At 41.6% G+C, this 15076-nt stretch overlaps 1 protein-coding gene across 1 annotated transcript in view; it reads left to right on the forward strand.

Moving 5' to 3' along the window:
- Positions 1–8985: 8985 nt before the first annotated feature.
- Positions 8986–15076, forward strand: part of CHRDL2 (chordin like 2) — a 40342-nt gene continuing 34251 nt past the window's right edge. The window contains exon 1 of the mRNA XM_053456642.1: positions 8986–9198. Coding sequence (XP_053312617.1) covers positions 9111–9198 — 88 coding nt within the window. The 5' untranslated portion in view covers positions 8986–9110. The remainder of the gene's footprint in view (positions 9199–15076) is intronic.

Consider the following 15076-nt stretch of genomic DNA (forward strand, 5'->3'; position numbering starts at 1 on the left):
TGGTTTGTAGCGTGTTAGTAGCCCCGGTGCTATCGCACGGCCGCTGTCACACGGAGCAATGCCGACCCGCACGGTGCAGCACAGGGTAAGTACTGCAAGGTACATGTCAGCACATGTCTGCGTCGGGGAATTCCCAGCTCTCCATGTACGAGGGTAACATCCAGCCTGCGCGATATCCTCGGCTGCCCCGCTATAAGGGTTAAATGGCTACTAACCGAATGCCAACCTTCCCGTTTCCGCCGAGTGGCAATATTCAGGCATGGGGCAAATAGATTTGGCTTCACGAATCAATCGGTCCTCAGCAGTCAGAAGGAGGAGGATGTTATGAAGTCATTAAGAGAAACATAGCTGCCGACAGTCCTTAAACTCAGAGACCCGTTCGTTGTGCTGGGCGTTGGATGTCCGAGCGAATGCCTTGGTTGCCACAGCTGCCTCCATCTTGGCGCGGATAGCACCCAATCAGGCACAGGAGAAGACATAATGTTCCATGGGTTAAATGCCCCATGGCGCATGCATCGTATTGTGGGTTGAGGCTTGGCGTTTAAAAACCGATACTGGGGCTAAGTCTCAAAAGTAGTCTTATCGCCATGGCAACTAATGGAGCCATCCTCTATGCTATGGTGACAAAGCCACTTTTGAAACTTTGTGCCCGAGTCCATTTTTCGTGCCTTGACGAGGCGGCCCTGGCACTTTAAGGCTGGCGGTCTCCTAGTGACGTAAGTGCGGCGGGCGGCAGGACATGCGCGGCCAGGCCTGTCTCTCCTTCCACAGTATCACTTCGGCTTTCATTATGTGTATATACCGTGCCCTTTTACAACCAACATGCCTATATTTCTCATCGCGGCTCGGATGGGAACACGTCTGGGCATGTACCGCTCGTTCTATACCGTATATACATATAGGACCAGTGCAGATGCAGCTTCAGCCCATAGATGGCGCTATCATATAAGGAAATACTGAGGGCTGCCGCCGCGCGTCACAACGGGATATACCAGTATCCTCGTTACATTTTTATCCATCATTTTCAGCCTGAATATTACATCATGTATATATATATATATGTATATTTTGCATACGTTGAATAAATGAATATATAATATATATTTATATATATATATATATATTTATATTTATATTTATTATGTAAATGGCTATAATTTATCATTTACTAATATATATATATAATTCTAAATTATAATATTATATATATGTGCGTGTGTAACTTTAGTATTTTAATATATATATATATATATATATTGTGTAAATGGCTATAATTTCTAATATATATATATATATATAAATTCTAATATTATATATATTTATATATCTATATATATGCGTGTGTTTGTGCATGTGTTACATTAGTATGTATATAGTGTATGTATATATATATTTATATATACATACATGTCAATGTAAAGAGACGTCTATATGTAAGCACCCTCATAAGCTTAAATATTCATTGGTTGACGATTAATAACTTTGTGAACAGTTTGGATGGATAAATTATTTAGTTGACGGGTGCAATTTATTTAACTACAGCAGACAAATAATGTGAAAACCACTAGATGTCCTCGCAGCCTTACATCCGAGAACTTGTGTAATAATCACTAAAGAGAGAGTTTGCAGGAGAGTTGCAGTTTCATGTCCATGACTTCCCTTTACATTCTGAAGGGCAAACAGTGCCGAGCTTAACGTATAGCTTTTACCTTAACGTCCTTGAGCCAACTTTACGGGCATTATACCGCAATTAACCCTTTATGCTTAAAAAACCCCTCATGGAATTCATGCCAGCCACATATATTTGTTGCTCCAGTAAATGGCTCCGCCATATTTTTCAGAAGAGCCTAAAAAAACGATTCTCACAAAATAGCGGAAATTGGGACATAACGCGTTACCGCGCAATTATTACAATCAAATCAGATCTCTTAGAGCTGTTACTCCCAATCTCAGGATGAATGGGCAGATTCTAATGGTCCACTTTCATACTCAGGACATATTGGCAGCGCAGCAACGTCAGAGTCCACCAGAGTCCATCAGCATCAAGAAACGTGAAGACCACCCTTGTGGAGCCCACAGCTGATTTCTACGGCTAAAGCCTTAACCGTGTTAAGTACGGGGGAGGGGGGCTTCGGGGCACTTCTCTCTTCTCACTAGCAAAACTTGTTCGGAGACAAAGCCTAGGGGTCCCAAAATAAATGGATGCACGGGGTGGCCGTGTAAGACGTAACTTTTGATTCATCAATAAAATACAGGACGTGTCTGCAGGTGACGCGATCGAGCGACGCGTTTCGTCAGTCCACGTGGACTCCGTCGTAGGTCTCACTTGTCTCTTCTCCAGTCAGAAGATTGGACTCCACCGCATTTTCTTGCAGGTAGACAATTGCAACGTGTATCCGGCTTCCGTACCAATGGTTGCCACCAAACCCATTGATTTCAGGAAGGAGAGGCCTCTGTGGTCCCCCCAAAAAACATATTTAACGTTACAACTTTTTCTATGTTGGCCCAATTATATGCCTCAATTTCGACTAAAGAGTCCTTTCTCTTTGGGCTGGTGATGGGGTATTCTTCTTCTATTATGTTATTTATATCATTCTCCAAATCAGGCTCTTATGGCACGTTTTCCTTTTGAGTTACTTGATGGACCCCCTCTTTAAGGAAAGTTCTGTCCACAAAGGATGCTATAAAATTTGAGGTTCTACAACGTTGTCACAATGTTTTATGTGTGTAGTGGGTTGGAAAATGTGTTGGTTGAAATATAGTTTGTGCCATGGAAACGCCAACCAGCGTGTCATCAAACGTCTCTTGATCTATACATGGGCTAATAACTGGTGGTTTATGGATCTAATGGTGAGTCTGCCTATGGGAGCCATTGTGTGATTCAAACAAAGACACTCCGCAACTCAGAAGACACCACCAGGACACTTTTCCCGAATCGATGGCTTGGACCTTCTAACCAATTCGAGTTCCATTTCTGATGGCGTTCTCCTAAAACAAGTAGCCCAGTATCGGGCAAAAATCCATACTTTCCTGTCCGGTTCTAGCCATCGGTTAATTATGCCGCTTCTACCCGTGTGGTCATAAAGAGGTTAACTAGCTAGGAGGTATCAGAAGATTTCGGGGTAGGTCTCCTTCAAAGGAGTTATAACACACACGTCCCAGAATGTGCTGTGAAATATCCGAGATAATTATGAAAAGCGCACATCATGACACCGATGTGGCCGGCGGACCTTTACGCAGGCCAAGGAGCTTGGATTAGGATCGCTGCTGGAAACTGACGCGATTGGCCGAATTCCAGCTCTCGTCTTCGCAAGTCTCTAAATAAGGTCAGGTTTTAGGTGCTCCAGATGCATTCTAAAGCTTTTTAAATCAAATTTGGAATGAGGACTCAGGATCGTGTAAAAAAAGAAATGGCACGTCTAACAAGACAGATAGCGCAGGTCACCGTCTACGGCTTAAAAAACCTCATCTCATTCATCAAACTCTGGGAACGGCTCGCTGCCTCGCTATAAATAAAGAAGCAGGCGGCGAACACGGCGTCCCAAGGCGAGCCGAACGCAGAAACTAATTTACCTTGGAGAATGATTCCAAATAAAGAATCACTTCGCTAAATAATTAACGCTCAAAGATTAAGGGCTTTGGTTTGTATTCACTAAGAGCCGAGGTCTCCTGGTAGAGATCGGAACGACTTCTTATATCATGGAGTCTCTTACGTTATCCCCAGCGATGGTTCTTACACCCACTGCGACACCTTTATGACGTTTCAGTTTTCTGTTTCACGTACATTTGAATTAAATGTAGCGGGGAGAGAGTTGCGCATGCTTACAAGAGATGGTTGAACTACTTTGGGTAAATGGGGGCGTTTCCCGTGATGTCAGCGGGAACACCCAGTGACATCAGCAAAGATGCCCCCCACGTCAGTGGGTTCGCCCACTGACTTGGGATTGCCCACTGAAGTTATGGGACCACCCACCGAGGTCACCCGGACCTCCCGCTGACGTAAGTGGGCAGTCCTTGCCGCATCCCGGAAGGGAAGGCTCCGGGTAGCCGGAGCTAAGAAGTTCCCAGCTATGGTAATGGGTTTTACTCTACTTTTCTCTCCTTTGCTCTTTCTTGGTTTGTCTCTTATTGCATCTCCTTTGCTATTCTCTCCATTTTCTTCTCTCTCATCTATCCATTTCCTCACTCTTTTCATTTGTCTCCTTTCTATTCTCTTCCTCCTCCTTTCTTTCTTTTCTCATATCTCTATCTATTCTCTCCTTTCTGTCTTCTCTTTTCTCTCTTCTCTTCTTTCTCTTTTCATCAATATCTCTCATTGCTTTCACCTCTATCTTCTCTCTCGTTTTTCTGTTCCATTCTCTCTTTTTTCTCTCCTCTTTCTCTCTCATACTGCTCTTTATTCTCTCTCCTCTGCTCTCTCACATTCCTCTCTTTTATTTCACCTCTCTCTCTTCTCTTTTTTCTCTAGTAATCAAACATTTTAGCTGTCACAATAAAGCCAAACCCATGAAAACAACCTCTCAGAGAGGGCACCCCAACAAACCCTAAAAGACGATTTTATAAATATCAATACGTTTTCTTGGTAGAGAATTGCCCCATTCATGACCTTTAATAAAACATTTGAAATGTTATGTGCCATCATAAATTCCTGATCTCGTTATCTGCATGATGATTCCTCCCCATTACTTATCTCTCCTCTATTAAGTTCCTGATTGTTGTTGATTGGCTCAGACAGCCTTTGTAGGACAGGAAATTGATTAAATAATGGTAATGGCAGACTTGAGCTTCATCGAGTTACATTTTTAATCCACATATATCCGCGGGAATCAAATTCATGGAAAAACACAAGGTACAAAGTACAAGTTATATGGGGTTTTGTTCCATTTATTCAGATGCTAAAATTTAAAGAAGGTTCAGTTCACCTTTAAATGAGTGAATTAAAAAAACAAACCGCCAGATTTGTGCCTCTATAAATATATTTTATTTATTCCACGATCTGGCCCACTGACACTACGGAGTACTGTGCCGGGTCGGCTCCCGTCGCATGTTCTTAAGTGGCAGAGCGGCAGGATATGACATCACATCCCGTGACTCAGACGTAAGCAATGCAGCGTGGTGAGGGCGCCTGGTGGCGCTGCCCTCAGTCAGGCCTAGGACTTCTCCGAAGACAGATATGCCATATAACAGTAATAATTAATCATAGGTCAGCCTCATAGAGGACAAAAAGTCCTTTGTGGACTTAAGTGTGGCCCTTAATGGACTGTAGTGGAGGTCACGCCAACCAACCCCCCCGCTGCTTTGGGTTCCAGATGATGGGTGACACAATACACTCTGTTTATTCAAAAAATCTTTTAACATCTGCACACCTCTATATATATATATATATATTTATTTCTTTATTTTTTTTTAAATTTAATTTGTTAACAATTTTCTTTTTCATTTTCCCTTCTTGAGCATCTGAAGGAAGCCTGTAATATTTTGTAATAAACAGAGATGGTTTCTAGCCTCCTTGCTCTCGCCCTTTACAAAAAATATAATGTAAACGCTCTGGCTTTCTGTTAAGGTATAGAGTATCATTCATGGACATTTCTGACCGTTACCAACCTATAGATTCCCTTTAACCTTTATTGTGAATTTACATGATCAGACTTCAAAAGAATTCCTTTTTGGAACCCAAACCCCTAATGTCCCTCTTTCCTCCCCTGATGCCCCTCTTTCCTCCCCTGATCCTCCCCTGATGCCCCTCTTTCCTCCCCTGATGCCCCTCTTTTCTAAGAGCTCAGAATGTTTGCTGGGTATGAGGGAATCACAGGGTTCTACAGCCCTAAAATTTACGAAAAATATATATTTTTAGCAATTATACAGTAATATATATTTAAATATATATCTATATAGTAAATTGCACTGTGTATATAAGAAAATATATGTAAATTTAAAGGAAGGACTTCAAAGGTCTTAAAAACATAATATGTACATCTTATCAAATGTCTTTTAACTCATTCAAAGGTATTACAGACTTCTTTGAACAACTGATATTGATAGATAGATAGATAGATAGATAGATAGATAGATATTGATAGATAGATAGATAGATAGATAGATAGATAGATAGATAATGGATAGATAGATAGATAGATAGATAGATAGATAGATAGATAATGGATAGATAGATAGATATTGATAGATAGATAGATAGATAGATAGATAGATAGATAGATAGATAGATAGATAGATAGATAGATAGATAGATAGATAGATAATGGATAGATAGATAGATATTGATAGATAGATGGATAGATAGATAGATAGATAGATAGATAATGGATAGATATTGATAGATAGATAGATAGATAGATAGATAGATAGATAGATAGATAGATAGATAGATAGATAGATAGATAGATAGATAATGGATAGATAGATATTGATAGATAGATAGATAGATGATAGATAGATAGATAGATAGATAGATAGATAGATAGATAGATAGATAATAGATAGATATTGATAGATAGATAGATAGATAGATAGATAGATAGATAGATAGATAGATAGATAGATAGATAGATAGATATAGATAGATAGATAGATAGATAGATAGATAGATAATGGATAGACAGATATTGATGGATAGATAGATAGATAGATAATGGATAGATAGATAGATAGATAATGGATAGAAAGATATTGATAGATAGATATATAGATAGATAATAGATAGATAGATAGATAGATAGATAGATAATGGATAGATAGATATAGATAGATAGATAGAAAAAGGTTTATACATTGAATTATAAATTACATTCTGTAAAATCTTTGGTTATTGAGGCATTTAAATAGTTAGGAATGAGGCCATTTTTATTTGATTATTAACACATGATTCCTGGGAAATCTTCCGCATTCTTCAGCGCTGGGGCTTAAGTTTCTGATGCTATTTGGTTTAGTTACAAAAGTGTTAAACACAGCAGAGTAAGTGGGACAGCAGCTTAAACGAGCAACGATGGCCCCGATACACGAGAAATAATGGATCGGATTTATTGGATCACGTGCTTTCTTTCATTTCTTACATCTCTTTCTTTCCTGTCCCTTTAAACCCGGCAGCCCAGGCGCACCATTGTTGGTTCCTCCGTTCCGGACGCGATCTGCGTTAGCGAGTAACACTACTCCGAGAAAAAAAAACCGAATGCTAACCCGTGCGCCCCGTAAATGTGTCACGTTACATGTGTGAGAACAGAGCCTCCTTACTGAGAGCGGCTTCTGTTCTCTGTGCCGGGGCTATTTGTCTTTATGGAAGGATGGGGGGGGGGTCGTCACGTTTAATTGAGTCCAGTGGCGGCAGCTCAGGGGGGGGGTTGTTAAAATAAAATGTGGCGTATATACGTTTTAACTTGTGTTTCCTAACGAGTAAACGCGCCCGCTACAAACAAAGGTCATATTATCAGCGCCCGTCTTACGCGGCCATATTATTATGTTTACATTATTATTATTATTATTTTCATTATTATTATTTTCATTATTATTATTATTATTACTACCATTTTTATTATTTACATTATTATTATTACCACTATTATTTTTATTATTATTACCATTATTATTATTATTATTTTCATTATTTTCATTATTATTATTATTATTACCACTATCATTTTTATTATTATTACCATTATTATTATTATTATTATTATTATTATTATTATTATTTTCATTATCATTATTTTCATTATTATTATTATTATTACCATTTTTATTATTTACATTATTATTATTACCACTATTATTTTTATTATTATTACCATTATTATTATTATTATTTTCATTATTATTATTATTACCACTATTATTTTTATTATTATTACCATTATTATTATTATTATTTTCATTATTATTATTATTACCACTATTATTTTTATTATTATTACCATTATTATTATTATTATCATTATCATTATTTTCATTATTATTATTACCACTATTACCGGTATTTTTATTATTATTATTATTATTATTATTATTATTATTATTATTATTATAAGCCAGGCTTGTGAGTTGCGCAGGACGAGTTGTAATGAAAGATTTAGCGTTTTGGCTTGCAACACGGTGAGTCCTCCGCTTACACGCCAAGGCATTCCTCGCCAGACTAAAGATGTTATCGTATTCCAAAAATCAGTTGGGTATTCCACAGATTGACCAACGTATCTGGCGAGTGTATACACAGTCCTTTGGTCAGGGATGATGGGAGTGGTAGTGACTGCCATGGCGAGTGCCATGCCGAGTGCCAGTCGTTTCCCGTTTCTGGATAGTCTCGGTTATTCATCGAGATCCGGAACTCACAGCCCAACAGGTCCAAGCAATCACAGCCTAGCCAGCGATGGCTGTAGTCTATAGCGGAGGGGGCATATTCAGCTTTAATATTATTGTATAGGTGTAACAAAACGTTTTATACATATATATATTTAGTTTATATATATATTTTTTTTTTTTTACATAGGTGCAGTATTCTCATGACGTTTGTATATGTAACCCCCATAGAATCTGGAGACGTTTCTCTCATCGGAGTGGATTTACCAAACTTTAGTAAAATCCCCTTGCTGCCTACTTCTTTAAGTAAGCAAAAGAGGACCTTTTTATTTTGATACCAGGCGCGACCGAAAATGCAAATGAAACGAGCCGTCCAGGGGCCCGAATTCCCGCATCCCCAGCATGTGAAGGGTTAAACGCCATCGATGAGCTCCAAGCTATCATCTCTGCGGCGCCGCTGCGGCATATGTCGGCGACACGATCGAAGTTATGAGATCGTCTAACTACCCCCCTCCCCCCAAAAAGGGACAAGCGAGATAAGGTATGACAAATGGGGTCTGGAGCGGAAAGGGTTAATCCCAGGCTCCGAATTCTTGCGTTCTCTTAAAGGAGGTCCTTTTTTTTTTTTTTTTTTTTTTGGTGATAGTCTGTTGTGGTGCTGCCCTCCTCGCAAAAAGCCGCTGTGAGTCTGTACTACAGCCCTTGACGTAGTTGTGTCATGCTGATTCGGACTCCGCTGCTGCTTTTATAGCTCGGGGATCCAGCGACCGAAGCCAAGACGCTCAGCGATCCCTGGGGCTGGAAACATGTTTCCCGAATCGAGAGAAGTGCAGCTCCTACTGGGATTTTCTGTGCTTTTTATCGCCTCTCACACAGAAGCCAGAGCCAGACCTCGTAAGTAAAGAGCGAAAAAAAAAAACAAACAAAAAACACGTGGGGAAATTAGGGAGCCGGGATGCAGCATGAACTGATATTTTTTTGTCTTGTTTTGGTTCGGCGGATGGAAATGTCTTTAATAAAACCTGAAACACGAGAGCAACAAGTGTGTAAAACGCGATAGCGGCGAGTTTTGGCATGTAACATGATCACGCTGGTGTTACTGGTATACCGCACGATGTGTTTGGGAGATTTGTTACGGTGATGAGTGTACGCGGCGCTGAGTGCGGCAGACAAGCGAGTCCCGGACAGAGGCTGGTACGGGAACTGGGAGTTAAGGTGTAACTGGTGCAAGGCATGGTAATGGGAGCTATGGTCGGGGATTGAGAACTGAGAGAGCAGGAGTAAGAGGTAAGCACAATGGGGTAGAGAGAGAGCGAGGTAGATCCCTCAGGGTATAGAGAGAGGGGGGTGAGTCCATTGGGGGTATGGAGTATAGAGATAAGTTTCGGCAGGGTACGGAGAGTGGTGAATGCTCCAAGGAGTGGAGGGAGGTGATTTTTCCTGTGATACAGAGAAGAGAGTGGTAAAGTGACAGAGAACAGAGAGAAGTGAGAGTCCCAGGATAAAGAGAGAGATGAATTCACAAGGAAAGGAGAGAACAGAGAGCATGGATTGTAAGCGAGAGAAGAAGTTCATTCATAGACTATTTTAGAGTGGGATGCAGGAATCAGGAATCGATACGCAGATGGAGAGAACGTGTTTGATCTAGAGCTCTGCTAAGTTTTTATATCTGGAAGAGGCAAAGTAATCGTGGAGATATGATCCAGCGATGGTGGAGGTGGAGGACAAAGTCCATAATGTCACAAGCCAGTGGTGTGAAGGATCGAAAGTCGCATCTTTGCTTGCAAGGAAGATATTGTCTGGAGGACAATTATCAAAAGGCGAGTGTTTTTAGGACTAATGGTGACAACTAGAGATAAGGTAGCCAACTAAATGGTCCAAGAGTGGAGGGAAGACAGCAAGGAGGGAAGTTGTAATACCTAAGTATGTTCAGAAACTTCAGAGTGTGGAACGTACCAGTGTCTGGAGGTCCTTATTAGTTTGTCAAGCATGAAAGTGTAGAGGAACGGAACCTTATCGCACACTTGGAAGGAGGGAGTGGGGAGGAAGAGAAATTCTAGAAGTAGATTGAGAAGCAGGAGAGAACAGAGCTATGAAGATAGAGAATTAGGACCATTTGTGATGAAGTGGCACAGATGTCTACGAGGAATAGTTGGTTAGTTTTAGCTGTCATCTTTTGGTTTAGTTATTTGGTAATAATAGTGAACAAGGTCATGTTCAGATGGATTTGGGAGTGGACCTGAAGCAAAAGAGATCGTGAAGATATTCAGTCTGGTGGAGGGTGATAAGTGAGGTATGAGTTATGGATTAAGAGGATGTGGAAGAGACAGAGGTTTCCGGTCTTATTGTGCTGAACTAAAGAAGAAGGCTGTGAAATACGCCGGTGGTGGAGATGATACAGTCTTAAGAAGAAGGTCTCCTCTTCTTATGTGACTTATCTTCTAATTCTCGGAGTATTGGCCAGTAAAAGCTGCCACAAACGTCTTAGATCTCGTTACATTTTATAGATTGGATAAGAGGCGTAGGGTAACATGAGGTGAAGGTGTTTGGAATGCAGGATCAGAACATAAATGAAGAGGACAATGATATGGGCGATAGTAGCGAGAAACGGGCACACTGTGCAGCTATTACTACATGCCAAACAAAGGAGATGATGACTGGAGAGTTGTCTCTCGATCCTTGGATAATATTCATAATTTACCTACACAGCTGTTAGACCTTGCATGTGCTTGGGTGGGTTGTTACGCTAAAGGCGAGGAGGATAGGGTGGCAGAGAGAGGGGGCATTTGATAGCGGGAACCATGGCTAGAGTGAAGGCTATGGTACGTTCAGTGCTTCTCATCTGTTTACATGGCACCATACCCTCACTATACTTCTTTTTCGGGGTTTTCCGTTACCTGAAAGGTGGAAAGTCTACTGAGCAGCAGCCACAGATATCTCTGGCTCCTTGTCTGTTTCTATAACTTCCCTTGATGTAAAATACAAAAACATCTAAAAGATTTGTCCAAGACAAATGTAACATAAGGACATTTTACTTTCTGAGAAGGTGGTAGATAAGTGGACCAGCCTCCCAGTAGAAGTGGTAGAGGGTAATCCAGTGAGGGGATTTAAACATGCATGTGTCAGTGGGGCTAAGTATATCATGTGCATGAAGATGTGTGCAGCTGAACACATGTCCTGCATGGAAAATAGGGGATTGGGTGGGGGCAAAGGGGCAAATGCATATGGGGGAGCTTCTGGGGTTGATGGCTGGAGTGTTCCTTTAAACTCTTAAGGGGACAGCAGTGTCCCTTTAATGTTGCTAGACAGCATTCTATGTCCCATCATCCTCAGCCGCACGGCCATTAACCCTTGGGCTCCGGGTATGATGAGTGTTTAGCCGTACTAACAACGGGGGGCATGCTTTTACTTATCATCACACGCTCAGAGGCCGATGCCCCAGGTAGGTCCACAGCGGGGCATGTTCGAAATGAGCGGTCCCTGGGACTCTTTGAATATTAACCATTTAATTACTGGTCTAATACCAGTCGTCATGGAAACATTTACTTGTCATTTCATTGAGTAACATTCATTCAAGGATTCAGAATGGCGGCCATGACCTCTTAGTGGCAAAAACTATTAGGGGTCTTTAGATATCATCAGATCAACGCAGAGTAAGTTTGAGTGGGCAGCAGGCTCACTCAGAGACTCTGAGGTTGGGGTAAAATCCCTGAGACTCGGGGGCAAACCCTCAGAGTACCCGAGTATGGATAGGTCCCCCCATCAGTAAGCGCTTGTAAGCCAGCTTGGATAAAATGAAGGTTTTGATTTTCTAGAACGGACGTGCAAAAAATGTTCATTTCATTTGCACTAAAATGCTGTTTTCTGGTCAATGCAGCTTTTTTTTGGGGGGTGGGGGGTATTTGCAGTCTAAAATCGAGCACCTTGGGTATTAAATGGCAAAACCATGATTTTTTTTTTAACCACCATTAACACCAGTTAAGGTTTAGATGGGTCGTTCAACCGAGCCCCGTGGTCTCTAGTTCCGAATATTGAAGCAACCCAGAAAGGGTTAATAGCGGGACTGTTGGGAGGTATGCATTTGGGAGGCACACTCTGTTTAAAACAAGGCTGATGTTAAAATGACTAAAAATCAATGTTTTTTGTGAATTTTGACTTTTGTCGCGCTGTAAATATTTTCTTTATTATTAAATATAATAATTATTATATTATTAAATATATTTTAATCTTAAAATGATTGTTTTGTGAAGAAATTAAGAAAATTGCATTTAATGTGCAAGCAATGTTTGCGCCACTGTCTCTTTAACAGTGTAAAGGGACACTCCAGTCATTAGACGCACTTTAATGCATACGATTGCTGAGAGATGCCTTTACATTTCGTTTAGATCTCAAACCTTAATCAGTCGTTGGTCTCGTCTTAGATTCAGGAGCCGTATGCCTATCCCATGCATGTTTAATCCCCTCACTGTATTACCCTCTACCACTTCTGCTGGGAGGCTGTTCTACTTATCCACTACTCTCTCATTGAAAAAATGCTAATGTTACCTCACAATGAATGTCCTTGTAGTCTTAGATTATGAGCTTGTATCCTATTTCTCCTCCTTTAAAGTATACATAGAAACACTTCATTTGACAATAGACAAGCCCCATTTGGCCCCATCTGGCCCGTTTCTCCCGCTGTGAAGACTCAAACCTTAATCAGTCGTCGGTCTCGTCTTAGATTCAGGAGCCGTATGTCTATCCCATGCATGTTTAATCCCCTCACTGTATTACCCTCTACCACTTCTGCTGGGAGGCAGTTCCACTTATCCATCGCCACCTCAAGAAAGTAAACATGTATATATAAATTCTTATACACTCCCGTTTTATGCCCGATGTAAAGCGCTGCCCCATGCGGTATGTGGGATATATAAATGAACATTATTTGTTATTATTATTTATTGTTTTATATAGCGCCATCATATTCCGTGGCGCTGTACAATAGGTAGAGAGAACATAACAAGTAGTATGTAACACAACAACTTGATGTACAGAAACAACAGGCCTTGCCCTTACAATGTAGATGAGTATTGAGAATCCACATCCCGCGCAATATGTGAAAATTATACCTGCCGTGGGATACATGGCTGATGTGGTCAGCCAACCGGCCAAGGGGGTAGATGGGGGCAATGGCAGACTGCGTAGGAGAACGGACACGGGGTCAAAAGAATGAGTGATATACATCGCCAGGGTCACGAAAACAGAAAAGCTAAAGTAAGAGATTAAAAGCTCTGTTTAACTGTTTCAGTGCCAAACTCTCTGCCATACGAGGATCCAGCATGAAGCTGCCAACCAGCCTTGGTGGAAATAAACCCAGAGACTTATTTAAAGGGACAGTCCAGCCATAGTATGCACTTTGATGCATCTGATAGCTGGGCCGTCCCTTTAAATGTTCATGTGATCCGTTTTGCAAATGCATGGGGGGGGGTTGTGCAGAATCCCCCCAAAATGCAATTGCCTTTCGACACTGTCCCTGATTATCAGGCAGACGGAAGGACAGTCTGTACTGCATTAAATCCAGAACACGACAAGGTGCCAGGACATGGCGGCCAGGGATCGGGACAAAGCCCTTGATGTAGGGACTGTCCTAGGCAATTCAGGTCACCTGGCTGCCATAATTTGTAGTTGAGTTCTTTGGAGTGTTTAAGATTTCACCCTTCTTTAAGTATCACATTCTCCTTCTTCTGATCATGTGCTTTATGACACTTAGAAGTCCCTGGGGTTTATTCACAGTAGAGTAGACGTCGGGGACCGTCGCCCGGCCGCCGTGCTGATGTCCTTCTCAGGTCCGTCAGGGATGATCCTGTGAACCATCCAGGCAGAAACTCATTCTCTGCTGCTTTGCGGGGACTTAGCATCAGCCTCCTCTACTCAATAAAGTAGACAACTAATGGGAGAAGCGGCCACCTTCTCCATGGTGTCTTCTGATCATACCCAGGTCTTGCCCAGAGCCTACCGTCTCCATTTTATTCGGTGGGGATGGGCTGCTCGATGCCGATCTTGGGGTGCTTCTTTGTGGATTGGGCACATCAGCTTTCCCAAATCATTCTTGTCCTGTACACCCGATTGAGATGCCCTTTAACACTTCGTGTGCTACATCCCTAACCATCGTAGGCGCTGCTCAACTGGTCTTTAAAATGCACCGGTGATCCAGACTCTACTACCCCTAAGATTAATCTTCCTCCTAAAATCATGTGGATGAAAAGTGACCCCAAAATGTGTCTGATGAAGTTTTGGAAATAGAAACCCGCCAACAGATTGGCCCCATTCGGCCCCCGCCTAGTCTGCTCATTTCTCCTGCTGTAAAGACTCAAACCTTAATCCTGAGTCTCGTCTTAGATTCAGGAGCCGTATGCCTATCCCATGCATGTTTAAATCCCCTCGCTGGATTAGCCTCTACCATTTCTGCTGGGAGGCTGTTCCACTCATCCACCACTCTCTCAGTAAAGTAAAACTTCCTTCCATTCCATCTCAGTCTCTGACCCTCCGGTCTCTTGTTGTAACTTTTCTCCTCCTTTGCTAACCCCCTTTATGTATTTAAACGTTCCTATCCCATCCCCCTCTCTTCTCTCCCCCATGCCGGACATACTGAGGTCTCTTAGTTATTTGGTGATAATTTAAGGGGGTTTTATGCAAATCAGGGCAGTAGATCTTCCGTAACGGCTTCTAACCATTAAACCGGCGTATAATTCTGGTGTTCTTCATACTCCGGCTGCCAGCTCTGCTGTCATTC

Source organism: Spea bombifrons, chromosome 2 (assembly GCF_027358695.1).
Source record: "Spea bombifrons isolate aSpeBom1 chromosome 2, aSpeBom1.2.pri, whole genome shotgun sequence".
In the NCBI taxonomy this organism is placed as follows: Eukaryota; Metazoa; Chordata; class Amphibia; order Anura; family Pelobatidae; genus Spea; species Spea bombifrons.